This window comes from Eurypyga helias, unplaced genomic scaffold (genome assembly GCF_000690775.1).
Source record: "Eurypyga helias isolate BGI_N326 unplaced genomic scaffold, ASM69077v1 scaffold8276, whole genome shotgun sequence".
Taxonomy (NCBI): Eukaryota; Metazoa; Chordata; class Aves; order Eurypygiformes; family Eurypygidae; genus Eurypyga; species Eurypyga helias.
In genome coordinates this window covers 16,663-43,119 of record NW_010258564.1, presented here as the reverse complement: position 1 = coordinate 43,119, position 26,457 = coordinate 16,663, and the positions used below count along the sequence as shown (strand labels likewise).

At 37.4% G+C, this 26,457-nt stretch overlaps 1 protein-coding gene across 1 annotated transcript in view; it reads left to right on the top strand.

Annotated features, from left to right (window-relative positions):
* Positions 1-26,457, top strand: part of CNTN5 (contactin 5) — a gene marked incomplete at both ends in the record, with an annotated part of 137,862 nt that overhangs the window by 97,613 nt on the left and 13,792 nt on the right. The window contains one exon of the mRNA XM_010154386.1: positions 12,587-12,707. Coding sequence (XP_010152688.1) covers positions 12,587-12,707 — 121 coding nt within the window. The remainder of the gene's footprint in view (positions 1-12,586; positions 12,708-26,457) is intronic.

Genomic DNA, 26,457 nt, shown 5'->3' with positions numbered 1-26,457 from the left:
TATCCTTTAATATCTGAACAGCAAGAAGTATACTTTATTTCTCAGCTCCCCTGCGTGAGGTAGCTTCTAACTGTGCAACTATTAGGTCAATAAGAATCATATGGACAAATATGCATACCAATTTCAAATATTATCCATTGATTAAAAGCAATTTAATATGAACAAACAGTATAACAAAGTAATTCAAGCCTGTCCCATGTAATATAGTTAGAACTTTTCTTAGTAAAAAGTAATCTCTTAATGTGAACAAGTTTGGAAATAGAATCTACAGTCATTTGACCCAATCTTCCCACTAATAAAATGTAAATCAAATGTCCATGCTATGTTAACAGAGAAAAATGAAGCTCACAAAGGTCATGAAATTTTAAAATATAATGTATCTAATTTGAGTACAATGTAGCAAAGTTAACTTTGCATTAAAAATCTTGTCAGCTGCAATCAATTTATTCTTCTGCTTGCCTTTATGGAAGTCAGACTATATACACTTTATGCTGTGGGGTTTGTCGTTTTTTTGTTTGTTTCTTTGTTTAATTTGGTTATATTTCCATAATAATTTCAAGTTTAAAACAGTATTTGATTCAAGAAAACATAGAAAACATACTATAATTACAATTATAAATTACATCATTCTCAAAAATTTGAAGTCTAAAATGTGGTACACGGTTCTTTCAGTGCATTTCAGCATCTTCTGTGCTGAAGGGAATGTTTTATCACTGGGAAAAGTCCTCAGACTAGGAAATTTCCAAAGTAAAGATAATTTTACATAATTTCATTATTTTTTATGAAAACAGGATTTTGTAGATTTTTCGTGAAGAATTCATTCATTTACTTTCTACCAGAGAAAGCCCTGAAACTGATAGAAGTAGGGCTTATTCAAAGTGAGAAGCTGGGAGATGACACACTGGAACTCTTTTCAGACAAAGATTCATGCAAAACTCCCTGAAGTTTCTGATTCCTTTTCTTTGCTTGACATGACTAGAACTACCAAAACTTAGTAGATTTAACCAGCTATTTTAGTATGAGTTTATGACTTTCTTCTCACTGTGTTGCTAAAGAGTCACTGCTACTTTGCTGAGTGAAAATAGCATTAATCACTCGTAATGGAGTCAATGTTCAGTGTCTAAATTACTAAATGTATTACAGAAAAATAAATTGTTTGCTAAGTAAAAATCTGACATCTTTCTTTCCAGAGGCACACATGTATTTTTTTTTTATTAAACATATTTTTTTACAAACAGCAAACTTCAACTGATCAGAAAATAAATTCAGGCTGAACAGAAGGTATTACATATTTTGCAAAATATTACAAAATTAGATGCTACCTTTTCACTATTAAAGCAGTGTCAAAATACTGAAATACTATGCAACTCTAAAGAAGTGCTAAAATGAAACATCAGACATGGATATTTTTAGACTTGACTAACCTCTTTTGTCTTTACAAGACAGCTCACACAAGAGACGGTCAGGCCATGCTTCATTTACTTGCATTCCTAATTTAAATGTCAAGATGTTTGATTTCTGGTTTTCACTCTAAAGAGAGAATGGAAGGCTAGGCTTGGATGAACTGGAAGAAGGCTGAAAATACCTATTATCATGTTCCAGGCTGGACAGGACAGGGGAACGTTCTTTTTCAGAATAGAGTCACCAATATATGACCCTGTTAGGACAATCTTCACTGAAATTTTCTGAATGCTGTTGGAAGCATTATATGACACATCTTTCTCCCTCTTTGAAAGTAGTAATTAAAATATCTTTAGATCTCCCCTCTCTAAAAGGCATATCTTGATTTTTGCATTGCCCCAAAATGAAGATGAACTATTTGAGAGATGTAAAACTCAAAAGTGGCAGTTGTGGTAATGCAGAAATCTACAATTCCCATATGTTGTCAATTCTATCTCATTACCATTTTGGTTAAACACATAAGCATGTAGCAGTAATCACAAGGATGAAAATGTATTTCTTTACCTTGTTAAAACCAAAAGCATGATCAGGTGCCAGGGGAAAGCAAATAAAATAACACTCTTCTGATTTTCTTATCATGTAATTTCCTTTATTCTATCCAGTTTCAAAGGAGTGATACACAATGTGATAAAGACACGGGTTAAAGAATACAGAAAAAGGAACTTGAAGAAAACTGGAAATTGGATAGAATTCCAACATTATCTCTTATTTTGCATTTCTGAATGAAGTATTTTTTTTAATTGCCAGAGTTGATCCTGAACAAAATGCTTTCCAGTGCAGTGCATTTAACAAAAGTAATATCCATCCATAATATCCATACAACCATTTGTTCTGCACACACTGATACTTCATCAGATAAAAAAATGTCCAGGTTTGTTTGGGTTTTGTTTATTTGTTTGAAAGCCTGACAAATTGAACATTATTTGAATACGCTTTGTTTATAACAAAACCATTGTCAACCTCTCAGCGCTGGTTGCATAACTCATACTTTCACTGGAGCAGAACCTAGTGTTAAGTATGATGAACTTTCTGATGCTTAATGCAGTGTTATAAAAGCTGTCACAAAAGTAACATTTATTTGGGCTGTAGATATATTTCCATTTGCTAAAATTTCATGGTCCCCAGCAATTACAGTTAAAAGGAAAAGCTTCTCTGAATAATACATATTGTTTTGCTCGGTTTTAAATTATATCTGTAGTTTTTGTACAAAAAAAAAAAAAAAGTCTAAGTGTTACCATTTTTCATACTGAGAACTAATTTTTATACAAATTGAAGGTGTTTTTGTTGTTGTTTACTGAGCTATCAAAGATTTAGTACCTGTAGCAATTTAGGTACTTCGGGGACTTACCTGGCAAGAGGATAAGTGTGGTAAGGATGTCATATTGAACAGAGCTGTGCATGAAGGGAATATTAAGGAAAAGAGACCAAACTCCACTGGAGTGACAGCTGCAGACTGCGCTCTAGGAAAGAAAAACATCCCAAATGGTGTGTATGCATAGCTCCACAGTACACTTGGTAGCAGAAAAATGCAAAGGATTGCGTACACCCAGAAACTTTGGCATTAGGAAAGTCTTACTTTGTCTACCAAAAGAATCAGTAACATTGTTTTAGGGTCTGTGAGGGGTAATCTGTGTAATTTGCTAACAATCTTCCATAGAAGTCTGAATTATCAAGATTTCCTTCTAGCAACACAAGTGAGCACTTGAGAACAGAAAATATAAACCTGCTTGCTTTTATTAGGGTATTTGATTTTCTGTTCTTTGTGCCAAATCCAGAAGTCCTGTTCCAAATTCTATTCAGAATTTTCTTTTCTAAAATCTCTACTGACTTAAATTTTGTCCTGGAGGTATCCCTTTTCTAACTAAAAGCATCTGATATTTTGAGTAGATTTTCCTCCAGCTATTGTCATTCCAAATATTTGTTTGAAAGCGGGTGCTGTTTTTATGGTAGCCAAGCAAAATGATTTACTGCAATAATCCACAGACTGGTAAGCAGTAGCACTGCTCTTAGTATCCCTCACCTTGACCTGCATCAGTACATTTCAGACTCAGGAAAGTGATTTAGTTTCAATATATTCTTGGTCTTTGATCTTAACTGAAACTGCCACCATGGGAAGCAATAAGCACAACTTGTCATGTTATATTTTACAGTGGTCATTTTTTTCATATGGAAGTGAATTAAAATCCACTGTTTCACTTAGAAAAGGACAGTAGATACAGACTGGACAATACATTAACTACTGTCTATCACTGGAGACTTCAATCTGATAACCTAGAACCTGTGGGAGAGCATAACTCTGCAGCTTTCCTTACATTTTCAAGTCTTTTCTTAGTTCATTGTGGTACTCTAATCATATTTTAGAAGATTAAAATTTCCTAAGTATTTTCTAAATAGGCACCACTAAGTTCTACACTACATGGAATCAATTAAAACAGTGGGCTGTTAATACTGATGTCTTTCCTTTTTATTGGACATAAAACCAAACAAGGCTAATTAAATAGGGATTTTTTTTTTTTTTAATTTAACACTCTCGCCCCTCCCCACACTAAGGAAAAGAGTAATAGTTTTAAAAAATCCTGTAGAAGATAGGTGCTCTATGCACAGAGAATTTCTGTTCAGGGTAATGCTGCTATATCAACCTCATTGCTATAATTTGTTTCACTGTTTGTCACACTATTTTCCGGCTGACAGAAGAGGTTGAACACAGCCATTACTGTCAATGCAAATCTACAGATATTTCAGCCCTATGCTCATTATCAGGTTTTGCCTATTTGTCATGCTACAGCAGTTTAAATCTTGAGTGATCAGAAGCAGTTTCAAAATAAAAATAATCTTATCTTTTGCTAACACAAATTTCTTGTAAACTAGGGATGGTGCAAAATGGAATAAGGATTTGTGGTCAACAAACTTTGAAATGTGTGGTGTTTCATGGCTGGTAACTACAACCCAAACACAATGGAGACTAATGTATAATAATGCATTTTGCCATGTGTTGCTTCCAGGATATAAACAGTCCCAGTGATTGGATTGAATTTATAGACACACCTGCATGCTGTATTAGAACAGGACACTCCAAACATTTCCTGGAATTAGACAAGTATGTAAACTGGTGTGCCCAGGTGCTTGTGGCTTTAGCTATGAATAAAGAGTAAGGAAGAGAGATGATAAGTAACATCACCTCCATTTAATTTTACTTTGGAGAAGGGAGATAACTGAGCATTTTTGAAAATGTGAGTCTCTTAGGATTCCTGAATACCAATCACTGTAAAAAAATGTTTGTAATAAAAAAGTCATGACAGGTAGATAATTTTTACACTATTATTAGTACACTTTTATTCTTTTAATACTCTATTCTATTATTACATTATTTATTCTATTCTATTATTCTATTTATTTCATTATTATTTTGTACCTTCCCTTCTTTATAAGAAACATTCTAAAGAGAAAAATCTTGGGGTAAATGAAAGATATTTCATGGCAGTCCATTCTTTACCCGGTTTACTTGCCGGTGAAGAATCATTTAACTGCTTGTCATAGTGTTAAAGTGGGTTATAACAGCAGAGCCGACCGTTTGAAGACGTGATCAATGTCAGCCTTCCTAACACTAAGGCCTTCCATTTGCAGCTACGCTGTTTTTCACCTGCAATCCTACAACCTTTTGCTTGAGCTATTGTGGCAGTGTTTTCTAGAGCCTTCCTGGCACTGTTTCCCACCTTACAGGTCTTACACTGCTGATCTCATGGTTTTGTGGCCATGGCCATGCACCTCCACACCCCAATTGTGTTTTTGTGAGTCTCATGGGAAGAACCTCCCATTGGCCTGAATCTCACCCCTCCCTCCTGCCCCCTTTCATAGAATCACAGAATAGTTAAGGTTGGAAAGGACCTTAAAGACCATCTAGTTCCAACCCCCCTGCCATGGGCAGGGACACCTTCCACTAGACCAGGTTGCTCAAAGCCTCATCCAGCCTGGCCTTGAACACTTCCAGGGATGGGGCATCCACAGCTTCTCTGGGCAACCTGTTCCAGTGCTTCACCACCCTCTCCATGAAGAATGTCTTCCTGATATCCAATCTAAACCTCCCCACTTTCAATTTAAACCCATTACCCCTTGTCCTGTCGCTATAGGCCCTTGTAAAAAGTCCCCCCCAGCTTCCTTGTAGCCCCTTCAGGTACTGGAAGGTGCTATAAGGTCTCCCCGGAGCCTTCTCTTCTCCAGGCTGAACAAGCCCAACTCTCTCAGCCTGTCCCCATAGCAGAGGTGCTCCAGCCCTCTGAGGATCTTCGTGGCCTCCTCTGGACTCGCTCCAACTGGTCAATATACTTCTGATGTTGAGGGCAAGGAAGGCACTTTGGCTCTTGTTTTCTAAACCAAACTGCAGTGTTCAGCAGAGCAGGTAATGGTCATGTACATATTTAATAAATATTATCCAATAGTATACATGCTCAGAAGCTTTACAATCAATCCCTGTGCAACAACTGCTCTTATTTAACATTCCAGTCAACAATAACATATAGGCTCTTTGAGTAGATCCCAAAGAAAAGGGTACAAACTAGGAAATACAGGCAAAAAGTAATCCTCATCATCTTCCTCATCGCCACCTATTGCACTAGAGAGAGCCTCAGGAAGAGAATACTCCTTCTGGCTGGCCACCAGAAAGAGTTTTGCATTTTCCTTTTCTCTCTCTCTCCCCCAATTCCTTTGTTTATTTCGCACTAAGGTAACTTTCCTTGCTACAGCTGATGTGCGACATCATCTATGGACCCTGCTAATAAATCTTTGTTTATATAAGGCTGTCAAAACACTCTTCATACAGCACACTAATGAAATCCCTATCATGTGCCTGCTCTTAACGCTTCCTTCTTGATGTCTTCCCAAAATAGCACACTTGTCCTAGATGGGTTTTGCTTTCAGTTCTGCAATCTTCCTCCACCACTATTACCACTCAAATCACATGTGGAGCTCCAGGGTCTCTTTTTCCCTCTTTTTGCACCTTTAAACAGGAGTACAGGTACCCAATATTATTTGATCTTTTCGTTCTTTTTTCACCTGGTAATAACAGCTCAGATATGGAACATGAATTTAGCAACATGAGTGTATTGGGCCTTTCTGTCCTGAAGCTTGCCATTTCATATTCCATCTTTTTTTTTTCTCATTCCATCCCATTTTCAATACTTTTTCCATGTTTTCTTTAATCCCTAGATTTCACAAAACTACTCCAGCACATGACATGTTACTTGACATCTGATACTCATTGTATTTCATCTCTTCCTCTGCCTTCTCCCAATAAAATGAATCTAACTCGTTTACTGCAATTCAAGCTGTAAAGTCCTCCCTATTTACACCCAACACCCCAATGCTTTCTGACATCTGCTTTCAACCACCCATGCTCACACAAACCAACTGTTTTCATTATTCTTTCTTTCTCTGTACAAACTGCTCAAAAATACTGCCACTGGAAGGTTCCACACCTCCCCTGAAAAATTCTTAAAACCATTTTTTTTTAATTCTTACAGATGGGGAAAGCGCAATTTGTGTATATCCCTCAGTCCACCTGCATCAGCCTGGATACTTCGATACTACCATTGTTATACTGTCACATACCGTTAATCACAACAAAACCAATAGGAATAATTTCATCTTTTTGTTCCAAAAAAGATGAATGCTTATGTGATTAAAAGAGAGAACTCAGAATATAATTTCCCATTATCACTATATCAACAGAAAAATCTTCTGCTTTTTGACGGATTAAATATTTGCAATTTCTAAAAATCATAAGCAGTAAACAGGCAAGTAGTTGATGTGTTCATACCTGAGAATTTGCATTAAATGGCACTGAAATTGTCCTAAATGGATTATGAACATAAATTGGCTTGAAGCCAACAATCCATCATAATGCACACATAAATTGTTAGCATAATTTAAAAGAACATTATTATAGAGCTATTTTTCACTTACTGTTGATGGTCCAAAGCTAACATTGCCATGCAGTTATTCTGTAAGATCATTAGTATACTTCAGATAAATTCACCAAAAATAAACTCCACTGATAATCAAATATGACAAACAATCAAGATTCCACTGTGAATTTTTTATTAATTTAATTTTACTGATTTTCATTAATAAAGGCTATTTCATTAAAAAAAATAGTGCATGAGTCAGGAATTCACTTAACTTGTGTGTTATCTGTAAAAACACCCATATACTTTAAATAATCATTTAAGCTGAACAAGATAACATTAACAACTCAGGTAATTTTTGTTTACAATCAAATATCAATCTGTTTTAACTACAGACCACTGTTTTGCTGGTCTTAGTTTATACAGACTATGACCCTACAAAATGTTTAGGTACTTTTCAATTTTTTGTACCGCCCAGGCATTCTCTTCTGTATAGAAACCACTTTGTAGGAAAGCATTTTCACATCTCGCTGTCAAGAGATTTAGCTGACAGCCAGCAAGCCTTGGTAAACCCCTGTAGTCATAGCAAAGAAATGGCTCAAACACCCCTTTGGCTTTCATCATAAAAGTTTTCCTTCAATTGCAGTCAGTGTTTGCCCACTCCTTTTTCCCATTGATTTAAGCTTCTCTTGAATCATGATCAGTTATAATAGCCTCACTGCCTTTTTTAGACATATTCTTCCCAAACAGAGAGACAATTTTCACTGCATGTTGTCCAGATTGAATTCCCAACCCAAATCCTCAATACAAGTAATAGGCAGCCTTTATAGACCCCAGGCCTTCGCAGTGCAGAAGCTGAGAGCTGCGAGTCGCCACATCATTTCTATTGACTACCCGTCATTTTGAACTTCCTTGCCTTTTTGTCCCTTTTTCTAAGGCAAAGCAGAGCTACGTTCATAGAACTGCAGTTGGAGTGTGGAGGGGAAGTGTCATGACCAATGTGGAAAATGGCATTAGAAGCCAATTAAGTGAAAGCTAGGATTGATATAATAAGAGAATGATTTAAGGTTCCTAAGCCTAAAATGTGTTTTCTAAATATGTCTCTGTAGTTTGAACATAAGTGATAAATTGTGCAATAACCAAACCAATGTCTAATTCTTCCATTAAATAGGTAGGGGGAAGTAAACAGTGAACATAACGGATGCTAAGAAAGGGCTCCACAGTGCAACTGTGAGTTCCATTTCAAAGGCAGGCAGATTATATATTGTTCTTGTGCAAAGCCTTCAACAGGAGAGCTTGGATACTAAATGGACCTCTTGGTTTAGAAGTAAAAACTCGGGAAATGAATAGACAGATTAACAGGGAGGTTATCTAACAACAGGCTGAAGATGATGAACTTGCTCTCACAGGAAGAATAAGTGCAATGCTCTTCACTTGATAGACCATATGTAAAAGTTCCTTTACTGCAAAGCAGCTCGCAACCTTATAGGTTTTTTGAAATTTAAAGGAAAAAATCCACATGCAACTTCCACTGCCTGAGAATGTGGGATGGCTGAAGAGTATTAATTCGCTAAAATTAAGTTCCCTGCAAATTGGCTTTTTTTTTTTTTCTTTTTTTCCACTGCAAATCACCAACATGAGGGCAATGGAAGTCTTTTGAGTTTGGGAAAGTATCTCCACATCAAAAGCAAAAGCTATGTATAGGTGGCACCAATTCATGTGAAAAATTACTTCAGGCAATACCTTACAAGAAAAGTTAATTAGATTTATTGCATACACAATATGACCTCGGATAATATACCATGCTGGAGAAGAGAACAATACATTGACATAGCACTGAGCACTGGAGCCCAGAACCTGATGAATGGGATACTCTTCAGCATAACATGAATTATACAATAATTCATTGTCCTAGAGAGAATCGTTAGTCATGACAGATAGCAGTGATATCTGTATTATTATTTATTCACTTCTTAATGAAGTTCAGGAGTGTGTTCAGTGTTACAGTAGGTCCTTAGCTTATGCTGGTCTCAAACGTTCGTTACATGTACCTTTCCTCAAGATCATTAGAAGATAATTGTTAAACCTATATCTGTTCTGTTCTCTTTTGATTTGACTGGATTGGATTTTTAAGCCTTAGCTTTGGTAAAGTACAAGATACGCTTCAAACAATGGAAGTTTATACTGAAGAAATATAAATATTTGTGATACTTGACTAAATGGGTAATATATGATATTCAGAATACCAAGGAATATAGGTTTTTCTATTAAAATGCTGTTTTGAAATACTGCAGTGGTTACAAAAAATGCCCTGTCACAGAAGATCATAAAATCAGTGGAAATGCCAGCAGCTTTTAAAAATGTGCACTTAATAAATTCACAATTTAGATGTAGACAAAGAAATTTAAACACCACTAAATTCAGCTTTGAATAATATTGGGACCACGTGGTTGCTGATATACCAGGCTCTTCTAACGCATATTAGTCCAGAACTGAGATTTTTCTACACTGTTTCTATTCATGTCACACAATTTTTGTCTTCCCCAGAGGGGAGGGTATGTCTCTGCTTTTGCTGAAGCATTATGTCTTTTTCCAGTAAAAGACTAAAAGTAGAAGACAAAATTTCTTGCTTTAGATACTTTTCTTAATGGAGTCTCTGCTGCATTCATGCTGGCAGTTTTTTTAAACTGGGTTGCAACTGCTCAAATTTAAGCAGCAGCTGCAATGACGTGGTGCAGGACCTATTGTGGCCTTACTCTTCCCATTACAGGATAAACAAAAAAATGTGTCTTCCAAGACTTGGAAGACTCTGTAAAATTCATAAAGAACATTTTATAGATACACTGAACAACAAGTAATATGGTAGTTTTTAGAGATCCTTGTCAAACATAGCTTCTATTTATCTAAATGGAAGCTAAAATGTTTCATTATTTCCCGTGATCAAGAACCTAATTTCTCAGCGTATATCCATCAGTATTAAACACAGGGAGTTTAATTTCTTTCCACACTCACATCCTAAGCGGTGCTGGCTGCACATCCTGTTATGCTGTAATAAATTTAAGTCTTTCATGGGGATCTGTTGTACTGCACTGCTCTCCACTTATAACAACGATTCTTTCAATTGCTGTTTGGCTGCCCAGTTACACAGGTGTGCAGATGAAATGCATACATTTTTACTCATAAGAATATTAGGATTCACACAGTCATGAACCCCCTGGAATTTAGAGTGACAGCCAAGATTTTTAACAGCTCCTGAGCGATGAAATCAGACAGTTGCTATCCATTATGCTTTTCCTCCCACTTAACAACAAAACAAATGTTAAATGTAAATTACCCTCAAGAGAGGACAAATGTGGACTGATTCTGGTCTTATCCTTCTAATAGCTAAGGCTTTGTACCAGAATCACTAATCATCTTGAGCAACCCATGTTTCAATGGCTGGTAAATGCTGCTGTGCTAGACAACTTAAAAAATTGTATCATGAAGCTGACTCCTGGTAGGACTGTGTGCTCTTCTGCTGCATTTAGACCTGCAGAGTACTGAGATATTCTTTTCCACTGCTGTGATTTCTGATATGCCAGAGCAAGAATATAGGAATTACATTATGGCCTGACTGGTCTGCGTATCTTCCCTCCAGAAACATCATTAACGAGGCCACTTCAGAAGGTCAAACCCTGCCATTGTATTTACACTCTTAGATCTACAGGGTTATTAAGCTATAGGTCATGCCCACATTCGCTTTAGTCTCAATGGCAACCTTGATGTCCCACCTCTCTTTTCCTTGTCGGCATGTGAATATGCTTTGATAAAGATTTTGACTTGGTGCTACATGGAATATTATGACAAGTTCAGTTCCAAAACTGTAAATGAAGAGAAGATTGGTTGAAGATCATATGCCAAGATGTCTTGAAAAGGAATCCTTCTGCCTAGAATGAAAAAAATAAATTATAGGCGACGGGATCTTGGAACCAATCTTATTTCATCTTGCCTTTAATGACCTTGGCATAAGACAAAAAAGTATGCAAATTATAATTGTATGGTATAAAATTGGACATATTACCAATACAGCAGATTATGAAAGTAACACATGGGAACAGACAAGAAATGTAATCCTTCAAAGCACAAGGTCATGCACATATGGACGAATGGTTATAAAGTGAGAGCTCATAACTTGCAAATGATTGAGAACGATAAAGATCGGGTGAAACTACCTGAGCACAGAATAAGTATATGCCAAAAAACAGGCATATACAAATCTAGGTGAAGTCAGTCACATATTTGCAGTACAACTAGAGAAGTGTCAATAAGTGTACCCTGAATAAGATTTTATATTGAATGCAGGGTACAATTCTACTCATTCGGGATCAAAATTACTCTAATTAGAACCACTGCACAGGAATATTATGACACAGAGAACATGCCAGTCAAGGAAAGATTGTCAGTCTTTGCTTGGTTAACAAAGTAAATAAAATATGAGAAGGGAAATGCCTATACTCAATAAAAGTTTCATAAAGGGAAACACAGAGGAGTTGCATATAAACACATGTATAGAATACACAGTAATTTATATTATATAATACAATTTTATGGTATAATATATGTTAATCAATTCTTAATATATAAAATACAAAATACAATATACCTTAAACATAATTTAAGAGGTATGCAATATGTTATACTGCATATTGTATTATTGTATAAAATGTATTATACATTGTATATTTTGCCTATTTTATATGTATTAGTATATACATAAAATATGTATTCACTATATATTACTAAGATAAATAAATATTATTATAAGATGTTATTAGATAACAAAGCATATTCTGCATATCACTGCATTGTAGGGAAGAGGAAGGGTAAATGGAAGAAAGACCCCTTATTTGGATGCTTAAGGATAGCATCCAAAATATTCCTCTTCATCTCCTTAATGAATTTCTTTGTGCTCATTTGGAGTTATTTTCTTTGAGTATGCAAATATGCACAGTGTGCTTTAAGCAAAGTCAAAGTTATTAAAAACCTGAAATCCTCTTCTTTAATCCCTATTAATAATTGTATAAGTGTAGTGTTCTGATAATCCTCAAAAGTGGGTATTAGGGCATATAAATATTGTAAAATGAAAACTGCAATCATGAGTTTCTCACACTGTGCAAAATACCCTCGTGCACTGCCTTGAACAGAGATTTACTCGATTTTACACTGGCACTTCATCCCTGTTTCAGCAAGCATCCTCTGCGGATTTAATGATCAGGAACATCCTCCTGATGCACGCCGGGAGATATGGCTGCAGGGTTCAGACCGCAGCGGACACCGTGTCGGATGAGACGGAGCTGCTTGTTAGGGGTGAGTATGCTCGTCATCCCACTAGAGAACACAGGCACCAGAAAGCATTGTACCAGGAAATTCAAACATGTGGGCTTCAGGGCATCGTGCTGTGCACCATTCTTCAGATTTCATACTACTGAAAACATTCTTGATGAACCTACCTTCTTTGAAAGTAGTTTCACCATGAACTGACCGGCAGACAGGGCAATGAGGAACAAAAGGCAGCTGGTTAATGCTTGTACAGTCTTAAATGAGGTAATAGCACAAAAGCTAAGCCAGAATAGTTAAAATGTACACAGCTAGCATTCACAGGCCTGTGTAAGGTAGGTGTGATGAGTTCTGTGTTTTTTTATGTAATGCTTTTGCTTTATGTTTCAATTTACGGTCAAGCCATTCTCTCAAGTTCAATGGTTTAGGAATATACCTTCTCTTCCTAAGAGGAGGAGCTATGCAGACATTTCTATGTTATTAACAATGAAACAAAAGCCCCCTAATATGACAGGAATTTGGGGGCGGGTGGGGGGTCCCCACATAGATTTGTCACCACCAAATTTTGACTGCATCTTTAGACCCAGACCTGTAATCTGTTGAGTTGCTTTACCTGTCATTTAGCGACCCTGATTATGTGCAGGAACACAGAGTCATTGTCCTGCAGGATCCCAGATTACATTAGGAGTCACAGAATCATAGAATCATAGAATGGTTAGGGTTGGAAGGGACCTTAAAGATCATCTAGTTCCAACCCCTTCCACTAGACCAGGTTGCTCAAAGCCACATCCAGCCTGGCCTTGAACACTTCCAGGGATGGGGCATCCACAGCTTCTCTGGGCAACCTGTTCCAGTGCCTCACCACCCTCTCCGGGAAGAATTTCTTCCTGATATCTAATCTAAACCTCCCTGTTTTCAATTTGTACCCGTTACCCATTGTCCTATCACTACAGGCTCTTGTAAAAAGTCCTCTCCCAGTACCCTTGTAGGCCCCCTTCAGATACTGGAAGGCTGCAATGAGGTCTCCTCGGAGCCTCCTCTTCTCCAGGCTGAACAAGCCCAATTCTTGCAGCCTTTCATCATAGCAGAGGTGCTCCAGCCCTCTGATCATCTTTGTGGCCTCCTCTGGACTCGCTCCAACCGGTCTATATCCTTCTGATATTGAGGGCTCCACAGCTGGACGCAGTACTCCAAGCTAATTAGCTGAGAATAAATTCTAGCTTAGAATAAATTCTAATTCACCCCATTCTAATTAGCTCAGAATAAATGAGGGCGTTAGTACCATATGCGCATACCATTAAGCAGAGTATTTCTGCATTCTGCTCTACTCAGGTGTGTGTGCTTGCCCACCTCTGTTCAAAGCCTGATGGGACTTGAGGATTTACAGTCCACTTACTGGCATTACAACTGGTGGGTCCTGTGATGTCAAGATAGATGAATCCCTGCTAGGTAGCCCAGCTGGGTAGCCTTACTGTGGTTTATATATGTTTATAAAGAATAAATCAAGGTAGAACTTTCATTAACATCTGAAAAACTCCAGGTTAAAAATAAAAAAAAATAAATAATTTGGAGATGATAATCTTTCAAAACTACTTATTCTACTACATTCCACCACATCTTTAGATTTGATATTTTCATATCCATCACTTTTAGGACAAATATATGCTCTTTAAATGATAAAGAATGTTGCTGGCTGACTTCAGGGCTCTTAACATTTTGATGAAACTAGCTGTTCAATATTTCCATAAAGTCACTTTGAGGACCATCAGATTTCTGTGAGCTATGGCACTATTGGGATGCTGATATTCAGTTGCCTCAACACAGCCATGTAATGTCATTTTACCTGCCTTATGAAATCTGATTCATCTTTGTGGGTTACACAAGACCTTATGTGTTACCTATACTTCTCTAAGACAAGAGCTGGAGGCTCTATGAATAGGCCAGGCAACCTCAACTTTAATGCCGTTGAATTTACTAGTGAAAAAAATCTCTTAGTTTACAGTTATATTGGATACTGCAAGCTGGCTACAATTATTTTTTTTTTTTTAAGAATACTGGTTATATAAATGAGTTTATTGAATTTGACGTAGAAAATAAATGGTTCTCTGAGGAAGAGTTTTGAGGTTAAAAAAAAAAAAAAGGTGTTGTAAGCAGGATGTATGTATGTGGGTGTCTCATTACCATGCCACCTTGCTGATGAAATGAAAACTATCACTGCTTCATAATGAATATTAACTTCAAGTATACTTTGCTTACAATGTTCTCCTTTGCTTGTTTGTGTGACTGGATAATTATAGGATACAGTAAGAAAAGTTTGCATTGTTTTAACAAAATGCTTTGTACTGTGTGACTGCTTTTGTCTTGACGTAATATTCAGTTTTCATTAAATTATAGGATATGGTTGGTTTCCTGAATTAGTTAATTTCCTTAAGATATACGTTAAACTTAGGCAAATGAGGGCAATATGATCCTACAATGTCAGTATTGCTTTGACCAAAAAATGTAGGATGGTTTACTTTCTATTGCAGAAAATGTTTAAGGCATATTCACTGCAAAATTGCTAATGTTTACTCATTATAGAATTGAGCATTTCAAAAATCCAAAATATTTAGGAGAATCTAATCTATCTCTCCTTAGACTGTTACAAGCATTTCATTTTCATTTCAGTATCTCTAATTCTTTTTTTTCCCCTCAGTTTATGGACTGCACTCAGTGGTCTGCAATTTGATACTGCCTTATAATCCCAAATTGCACAACCTTTCAAACTTCTTAAGTTTAGGTTTTGGAGATACCGGACATAGCTCAGGAGAAGAGACCAGCAGCAGCAGATGTTTCAATAAATATTTCAGTAAACCCTGAAGAATTCCACCTGACAGAGGAAGTCATCATCTATGAAGAAAACCCATTGTCACTATGCAGTAAAGTCTGAAATCCAAAGCTGTATTATTCTTTATTTCCAGTATAGTTTCTAGGTGAAATAATTTCATGTTATTCATATTATAAAACTTCTTTGTGTTTTAAATGTTACAGCCCGTGGCCAAACTGATAGCAGAAGCTTTGTTTGAACTCTTAGAAGTACCGGCACAAACAAAGTTCCAGCACATCCATCCTTGTTCTGACCTTACTCTCTCTCCTTTTGCCTCTGCAGAAATTGCCAGTCTTGAATGCTGATAGTGTCATACCAGCATACCACAGCATTTCAATCATTAGTTATATTTTTAAGGTTCCTCTGCCTTTTTTAATGTATCATTGTAGTTTGTACTCAAAAATATTGATCTGCTTACACTATTTCTACAGGAAATAAATTAGACATACAGAATAAATTAAAATAATCTAATTTTCCCTTATTTATATATTCAGGAACATCAGAATTATTTCTATTAGCAAGCTGACTAAATTTATACTGAATTACGTATCCAACTGCTACATTATTTTCAAGTCAAAGGATAGTTTTCTAGAACTTCATTACAAGTATCTTGTAAGACAGCTATACCTTGCTGGAGCCTCTTTAGATGGAAGAAAAAGAAGCAAACTCTTTGCAGAGTCCTATCGCTTATAACTATCATGTTGTTCTTCAACAGACAGACATTCACCACTGCATTTTCAAGAAATTGCAATGCCTCAGTGTCATTTATTGTGCAGAAAGCATGGAGTATCCTCAAACCATATATATCTTTTTTGAAACCATTCTTCCTAGTTGCTCTACTGGAAGTTCCCTTGAATATAGCCAGGAAACTAACTGTGTCACTGTTTTTGCCCTTGTTCTTTGCTTTGTGTTATACGCTGGAAGTTAAATTCAAAAAATGTCACCAGTGAAGGACAATCTGAAAAATAGAGAATTAATAGTGCCAAATAAATCTCAATTCTTTTGAGTCTAATTACTTACAAGAAGGTAATTAATGGTGCAAGAAGATTTCTTAATTTACTGCGTATGTATGCATATGTGTGTATGTGCATGAACAAAGAAAAAATTAAGACAGCAGCAAGTTTCTATTCTGCAAATTTCTACAATGGGTTGTAGATTTTTAAAAAAAAAACATTTTCAAATTCACTACCTCCAAGTGCTTCATTTTAGGTAAATTGAAGTGAAAAACATGCCTAATATGATTTCCATAATGATTTTTATCTAGTGATCCTCCTTCAGGAGCACTTCAAAATCACATATGAAAAGATATTCTAGTTCACATTTGTGTAAAACAAAGACAGAAGTCCTGTCAGAACCTACTACTCAAAACAAAACCTAAATACTTCTCTAAGTGCTTTGAAAATGTGACTAAATTATATATAATAAAAAAAAACCCACCAAAAACCCACACTTTTTATTGATCCCTAGTAATTTCTCTGCTGTTTGAATGCTGGTTTTCATGCACAAGTTATTTAGTTTTCCCTTTCTGATTCATTTTTCTAATGCCGCCAATGATGCGGATTCCATTAGGAAGAGATGTTCTGCTGGCAGCTGGACCTGTCAGGCAGTACATTAGCTTTCCAGCTTAAGTGTCTTGCATGTTGATCTTGGAATAGGTTGTGAATGAGAAGCATTTCATAGTCTCATGCTAGTCAAGAGTGACCGTCAGAGGTCTGCTGTCCATACCTGACATCATCTGTTTATTTTCAAGTAGGCTACCACCTAACTTGCAAAAGCATTTCCTCTCCAAAATATGGTTCTACAAATTTAATCCCCACAGGTTCTTATTACTAGGCACTTAAAAAATAAACCATAGTCATTATTCATCTGAGACCCACCATCGCATCTAGATAAACACCTTAACTCCATGGAAGTCCCCAGAGAGGTCCTTTACTCTCTGAATATGGGAAGGATGAGGGAGAGGATTCAACTCAAAGGCCAGGATTGATTTAAAGGAGAGGAGGTGATGCCAACCACTTAAGTTTGGTTCAGTAACTGCAATGCTTATCTATGAGGTAGGATATCTCTTTTTAGCTGTATCAGACCCAGCCTCAAAATCACACTTGTCTGTCCTGAAGAGCATGCTGTACGTGCAGGCAGTAGGTTAGGTGGGGTCAAGATGTGTTCAACCCCCTTTCTGAGGCAGAGTAGCCAGGAGCACAGAAGTCAGGAGACAAGCAAATGAGAGCCTGTCTGTGTAGGGCACAATTATGCTATCTCCAGCAACTCAAATACTTGCTTCTTTCATAGAGCTGATTACTGCCCACAAAACAAACATAGTCCTCAGGGGACCCATTGTCCACAGCTTAAGCTGAACAGTGAAGTGTGTACTGGGAAAGGGAAAAGCTAAATAACAGTCATGCACCCTCTGCACTGGATTTGCCCTCCAGCAGGGCAATGAAGCAGAGTGGTAAAGCCTTAAATGCTACTGCAAGAGTTTCTGGGAGAGAGTCATCAGAGCTCATAGCAGGAGCAGAAGGCACATAGCACAGGCTGACACAGCTCAAGGACATCCAGAAGAGAAAATAACTTTTCACATAGGGCCCCTCACAAATCTGCTACTTCAGAGGAATCCCACAACAGGAATTATGTACGTTTCATGGTCAAAGAAATAGTTTTAGTGGAGTGAATGAATGCAACAACAATCACAGCTATGTACTTATATTTGTGACACCCAAGTCATTGTCTGATTTCACTTCATTTATTCCTTCTGTTGTTTGCTCACCCAAGGAAAATATGTGCAGAATAGCTGTTTGCCATGCAAACAAGGATGTTTACGGGAGAATATAGATATTCACCACACAGTCAACAAAAGTTTTCCCCAGCACATGAAGTCATCAACCATTTAAGAAGCAGAAGGGATTTATGATGTATATGAATGTCAATTCCTTACTTGACATCTGTCCAAGGATAGTTTTCCCATGTCACATGCTTTGTCTGGCTACCAGCCTTTATTTATCCACCCAGATCTTCAACTTTCAGTGAATGTTAAGTAGCAGAGAAGCATAATAGCAGAATGTTTCATCTTGGAAGGTTTTCTATCTCTCACTGACACACCCGTAGCGGTGCAGTCTCTATGCTGATTTTTCACAAAGAAGTGGTTACCAAAGCAGAAGGCTCTAACAGAGGATAACTATGCTTGTCATGTTCTGACAGTAATGATATGATCACAAACATGGTTACCAAACACCCAAGTATCAGTTAGGAGACTTGCATCTCACAGATGTCTCAGGTGCTCTTCTAGCTAGCAATGTGTCAGGTTTCCTCAAGACAAGGCCTGCTTGTGAAGTTAATTTGTTTTTTAAAGACTGTCTTCCAAAAAGGGCTTATTATATTCTTATTTACACATTATGCTGTAGAGATTAAAAGCAATCTGTGCATTCATATTTTCCTTACAAAGGATATCTTCATGATCCTGTTCTTACACCATGTTTCACTGTGGACACATTTAAAACACCAAATACTTCTGTCACAAAAAAGGTTTACACCGTGAAGGGAATAACCTTTATTACCTTACATTGGTCCAATCAACTACTTAAAAAAGGTCAACAGTATTGTTCACTTTGTGTTTAATTAATCAATACAAAATCTGTTACTCGTAGACAAGGAGGTTTTGAAGAACACCAGCAGAACTCATAGGTAAGAGCAGAACGCTACTTCTTATATTCACTTTTGGCAAAAAGTATCCCTTTACTCTTGAAACACACAGTTTCTGATTAAGTCATCTGAAGTATTGCTTTGCATAGGCTGCAGTAAGGAAAAGCTTAAGAAAAACATCTCCTACCAAAACCAGGCATTATATATTCCTTGCTCTTTCTTTCTCAGATCTGGAAGCTTGGCTTAGAAAAGTGTCTGTACAGTTCAGCAAAGAAAATTAGTGGGATTTGGGAATGTCACACATCAGTATAACGTTTTCACAAAGATCAGTGTAAGGCTCCATATAGTCTGTTAAGGGTAGAGATCCCTCTCACCTGCACTCAGGTGAGTAGTACTCCAGGTGCAGCAGCAGTTTCTGAGAACACCTGAGTTTCTTGCACATTAGAGCACTGCTACAAAATGTGCCATGGTACTATTATCTGATGTGGATGGGGACAGTGCTACGAACATTTAGAACTGAGTGAGTGATTTTTCTTATATAAACCTCTATAGTGTCAAATATGACAGTGAAACCACAAACACCAATGTAGGTCATTTTTTATGGCTATCCCTTTCTTGCATGACTGAGTTAAGAATACAAGGTTGTGGAGTTAAAGGATCTTTTTATATCTGTGAAAGCTTCAGTGCCTAATCAACAGTGCCAAGTATCCAGTATTTTAATATTTATTTAATAAATGAGAGCTTTTTATCATAATTGTTTGTGTTGGTAACTTTAAGTTGTCAAATAAATTTCATCACTTAACTCCTACTTGTAAATTACTTTTCCAAAGCTGGCTTACAATATGTTATAATAAAGAAGATAAGTAGCATTAATTGCAAACTACTCAGACTTATGCTTGATGCTGCATTACACACTGATTTACAACAGTTTATGGAGCAACCAGCTCATCTCCAAATTAACAAACTTGCTTTCAGGTTGCTCCACTTACTTGTGTTAGATACAGTGCAGCTTGATCTCTAGTTTGGCAACTAAGCAAGGGGTACTAGTCCCCAAATAACATATGCAATGTTTGACTTTCTGAAATGTAAATAGTGTAAACTGTAGCTGGTAGTGAAGGTTGACTCTACAAGGTATCTAAGTCTGGGAGAGCATAGCAGAGAAAAAGACCATTAGCTCTTTGCAAGGGAAATACAGTAATGCAGTAGCCAGGCAAGTTTGCGCAATTTTTTAATTTGAGGTGCTAACAAAAAAGTCCCATCTTCTGTTACAAAAGGAGGTCAAATTAATAAAATGCAGAGAAAGTATTTCTTCATGTTTCCTTTTATGCAACAACCATCATGTAAAACATTGTTTCAGTACATCTAACACACAGTATTTTATATATTACATATACATTATAACTCAGACATAAGTAATTTATTGGTCTCAGTTCTGTTACAAAGAGACCTGTGGTCTCTAAGCATTAATGCAGTTAACTGTTTCCTGTACTATCTCATTGATCTATACTTACAGATTTTAGTAGATTTAGATGCCAGGTATTTTAGTAATAGTTTGTTCACTGTTGTTTGCTTTTATTATCCTTTTCACTCTTATTGCTCAAAATGTGTTTTCTATTTTTATGGATATCAATAGACATTGTATTTTTCTAGAGGAAGAAAAAAATAATGTCCAGTCTTCTTAAATCCCTGCATCAATGCTGTACACCCTTGGAAAATTATTAACATATGCAAAGCTAATTAAAATCCTTTGAACTATACAAATATTAGTACAACATTCCTGGCAGCAAGATTCCTTAAAAACAACATGAAAATCATCTTTCTTCTACAATGTATAACATGTTTTGTAAGACTGTGTACTGAAAGATAACCAAGCACACTGTGCATGCCTACTGTAAGTAAAATGAGCTTTTAGATCGAACAGCTACCTGTAAGCTGTAAGATCTTGAAATGGAGCACAGAGAAATCCTGTAGTGTGAAAGGATGAAAGTCTCTGTGACTACAAACTGTGGTTTAAGAGTACACATTTTGTGGTCAGAAAAGAAAAAAAAAGGTCAAAGTTATTAATCTTTTAGACTGGCGAAACTACCAATCTAAGCAAGAAATCCACTCTCATGATATATTTTTGGAAAAGTAATGTTTCCTCTGAACTCCACTGACCTGGAGCAAATATAACGCAGGAACTGCTGGTTAGGTTGACCACACTGCTCCTTTCAGTTGTGATATTGCCAATAAAACTTAAAGACAAGCACTTGGGTTTAGAGGCCATCAAACACAACATTATTAAATGGAACGTAAACAAGGTCAGCAGATTTTCGCTGGTCCTTGAAATTACATTTGAGCTGTAGCAAAGACCAGGAAGATGCCCTTAGTACAGACCCCATTAATTGGACTCACAGAATATGTCCATAACAGTAAACTGCTCCCTGAGGCCAATGGGGACAGCGGAGTTCCCATACGTACAGCTACATCCCTGGTCTCCCTCCCCTCTCAAAATAGGATAGGCATGACAAACTGCCTCTTGGGATCTGCCCCAGCCCTTGGTAATCCATTAAAGTGCCAAGGCATTGGATGGGAAACTCATAATTGCACAGGATTGACATTTTGATAGAGACTGGCTGACAACATCATAATGCATAGAATCAATGCTGGAGTTTAAATCTGTTGTTTGTCCCTTTGCAGTATGTCAGTGTAGCTGAAATATTTACTGCATTAGAAGATAGTATATTACTGTAGATTGAGCATCAGCCCTTTAACCCACAGATTCCAGACCAAAAGATTCCCAGCAATCTAATCTTGTAGCAGAACCTTTGTTATAATATCTTCTATAGCATGAAAGGGCAAGAGGTTAATATATTTAAAGATTTTTTTTAAGAGAGTTTAAAAAAGATCCTTTGTTCTGCCTATGACACTTTCTTTCAAACATCGTCTTAACTCATACCTATAACTCCAGTCAAACAAGATGCATAGAAACAAGTACAAAAATACAAATCTTATATGGTGATGTACACAAACTCAGTGTCTGAACAAGACCTGTGTAGTTCTGGAAGGGCTGGTGTTCACACTGAGATTGCAGAGAGTGAAAGAGACAGCATGGACCAGAATTGGGACAGCTGACAAGTGATGCCCTACAGTGCCAAAGGCAGTCAGCAGGACATGCCAATGAAAGAAGCCCTCAGTCTCTTGCTCAATTTGGGACCTACTAGCTATGCCATTCACAATGCAATTTATATGCTACTGGTGCTATTCCTCCTAAGGTGAAATTTCCGTTCATGTTCCCTGCACTGTCCATACCTTTTGTGTCAAGCCACAGCTGCCACTACACAAAGATCCAGCTTAGAGTTTCTGGACTGAAGTGTGACATCTCAGCTCACAACACTCAGCAACTCTCAAGGTTGCTTTGCCCGAATCCTATTTTTAGGTTTGTACAAGGCAGAGAAGTCTCCAGGGCAAAGGAGCACAACATGACATACATACCACCAAAGGTCTTCTCAGGCAGGACACCAGGGATTTATGCTGACCCTCATCCCTGGAATGAATCAAATCTATTCAGGCTGAAACATGAATATCCTCTTCCTTACCTTCCAACTCTAAGTCTAACCTCCCTGTCTATCCTGCTGCTGGTTGGGATATAAACTCTCCATCTGCCCAGTGCCCTTATGTAGCTACCTTACGGAAACAGCTCCAGGACACCACATGTGGAGGGGCTGGGGATGTCGTTGTATCCACTAAAGCCATAGTGCCCATCATATTTACTCTACATCCAACTTCCTCTCTACCATATGCAAACATCATCTGCCGCAGGTGGGCAGAGCAAAAGGGATTTATGCTACAACAGTCAAGCTCCTGTTTTATCAAGCACCTTTTCTGTTATTCTGTAGTTAAAGTCTCATACTTTCCCTCTTTTTTTTTGACCTCTCATCTTGATGACAAGCCAGTACACCTTGTCATTCAGAAAAAAATACCTTCAGGGTAAGAATTCTGTGTTTATGAACTGCTACATATCAGGCTTCTTAGCTTTTTGGTAAAAGTGAGAATTATCCTGGTCAGGCAGCAGTGGACTAAATCAGCATACATTCTGGGATTCACAGGAAAGGGCACTGCCTCACTGAATGACTACAGCTATTATTGGTAATAGTATTTCAAGAACTCTCACATTAACATTGTACCATAGCAGGTAATCTAAAGGACCTCTCAGGATGATCATTCCAACAATAAAAAGACACATAAAACAAGTTTGCCAAAATGCAGTCATGCATGTCCTGAAATGAAGTATCAATCTGTGGAATTGCTCTGAAAGAAGATAACTGACTAATATCCTTGACACTGGGTTTCCAGTACTCCTAGAGCTGCATAAGAGTCTATTGCAGCCCCAAATGTCTTCTCGATGAAGGTCGACTGCACTGTAGTGCATTTATGAGCAGTCATTTTCTGTGTAGTTTCCAGAGGAGCATTTGAGCAGACTGTGCATTTTTTCCTCAATTGGCTATTCTCAACTAAAAAATTGTTTTAGAGATCCTGAACAATAACACAGCCCTTGGGAGAAAAGCTTCTCTGCATTAGCCATCCAGCTGACACCATGAATGATTACATCCAAGCATAAAATTTAATGAGATTTCTACAAAAATGAGTGACATCTGCATAGCACTCAGGTCCTGGCTAACTGTCATACATTTGTCATCACTAAGGCTTTTGTCCTTTATTAATCCGCTTTAAAGAATGCCTGCTGTTGGAAATGGAAATGCTTTTTAGCAGTCATCCTGCAGACTGTGTAAGAGCACACATCTCAGAAAGCATAATGACACATTGTCATGCCTAGGAATGTGTTTAAAAGGTTTAAAAAACATGAAAGAACTCCGACAACAAAATATATTGAGAATTCAGCACAGATGTCTGCATAAATACATTTTACATCCTTTAATATAAGCAAGACGTTTGTTCTTTTGCCTATAATGCAGTACCTAGAAACTCTTCGGTGTGCATGGGAGAAATATTGTCATAGAGGAAAAGTACTAAAATATTTTCCTTTAATTTTGTTTGTGCTTGGGACCATGATATAATTCTCGGCCTAGGGCTCCAACCCAGTAAAAGCATATGATTGTATCAAGATCCCAGCTTTCCTTTAAACTTTCCCTCATGGCTACAAATAAAAATTTCACTAGTATTTTCCTACATCAACAGATAGCCTGAAACAAAAGATGATGGAGATTGAAGATCACCCTATTTATTAAATTAGCCCCAGGACTTGCTATTCTGAGGCGAAGACCTGACCTGGTGCTTCCCATCAAAGAACAGCAAACACTTGGCAAGAAGGCAGGAAGGCAGAGAACAGATATTTCTCCCATGTTTTCTCCCAGGAAGAAAAGAACCTTTCAACTGCAAATGAAGATGGGAGTCCAGAAGGCCAGGAGTGACAGGATGTCCAAGGGGTGGCACCCTCTTACCCCAGCACTGTTGGTGACTCAGTGAGAGGCACTGACACAGGGAGGCCAAGCCTGCTGAGCAGGCAGAGCCAGGGGAGAGGAGAGGCTCCCAGCACTGAAGCTGCTCACCGCAGCTTGGTTTTGGCAGTGGAAAAACTTGTTCTTCCTAGAACCCAGAGCTGTACACTGAGCTCCTGTGAAGAGGATTGCAGTGTGTTGTGGAGACAATCTTCTTCTGTCATACATTCATAGTACTAAACATTACTGAATTCCTTCCATTTTTGGAATGGTATCCCTTGAATTTTAAATGTTCATTTGCCTCTTTTTTTCTTTTTAGTGTTTGCTATTATTTCTAAATGCCACATATTTCCAACATTTTAATGTTAATGAGATGCTTGTAGATCATTGCCAAGCAAACAGAAGCAAATGAATAGCATAAATTCCTTTTCATTTAAAGGATTCAATGTCTTTCACTCTGAAGCTATTGAGCCCAACTATTACAAAACTCAGATCATACTGTTGTCATAGCTCATGTAAACATGTTTTTGTTGAAGGCATATCAGATGAAATACAAAACTATTTGCAGCTGCAAGTGACAAAAAAAATCACAGCAACTAAAAATATTTCAGCTAATGGGTTTTTTAGCCTTTGATATTTAGATAAATTTCTTTCTACCCATGGACTAAGGATTCTGGCCAGCAGATTTGATTGCATGAAATAGTACTAATATATAAAAATGCTTAGCTCAGTAATGCAGAAATCCTGGCTACAACTGCCATGTCAAGCATCAGACCTGAGTCTTTGCCGCCCTGATCCACAGCTGCTACGCTCTGAGAGTTCAGCAAGTGGGAGCACACCACTCACCACAGCTCGTGGGAATGGAGGTGTCCAAAGGACCTGCTCCACTGCAGCTAAGGATACAGGCAAACAGCACTGGGCTCCCGCAAATGTGTAGCAGCAATTGCTTTCTATTAAAGTCATTTCCATCATCACCCTTCCCCCAGTTTCATTTTGGGAGAAAGTGTCCAGTAGTGAATTTCTGATTTCACAGTCCTCCATCTAGTTAGGAGGAGCACGAGCAAGCCTTCAACCTTCAAGACCAGGAGGATGGAAAAGGATCAGAAGGGTCTTGGCTGTCAACAGAATCTGGATTTGTCATAAATAATTATAGCTATTATTAATATTAAGATTTTACTGGATTATTAAGTCCTCTCTTTCAGGACTTATATAAGCTTTTAAGTATAAGAAACCACACATATGTAAGAGAAATGTTTATTCTGCATCTATATCTGACAAATATGTACATTTTCCCCTAAACATCTAGTTACAACTGTAAAAGATCCTGAACCAGGAGAACCCTGTCTCCAATTTAGTTTGGCAAGTGCAAATGGGCAATGTTTTCAAACACCAGTAATATCAGTATTAGGAAGAATTAAAGAAAATTGGGGGTGGGATGTTGCAGCCACAATTTTCTTTGCAAAGTCATATTTGCTACCTGAGACCTCAGTCACTGGATCAGTCACATGCCCTATACAAATGGTGATTGGCGTATTCTCATTTGGTGCAGCTAAGTGGAATAAATAATTCTTTTATTTCTCAGGCAAGAAGTTGTGGGATTTTTGTTTGTTTTTAATGGAGCCATAGTAATTATCAACCTTCAAAATATTTCAGCTTGGGTTTTGGTTTGGGTTTAATAGCTTTCAATCAAACAGTTAATGGACTTCCAGCAGGATAGTAATCCAGACAGTTTCCCTGAATGAGTGAATCTGAGAAAAAGGATGAATGCTGTATTCTTGATTCAGTTACTAATAACATTATTGTTCTTCAAGAAGCACATCCACCTGTGCTTCATTGTGAT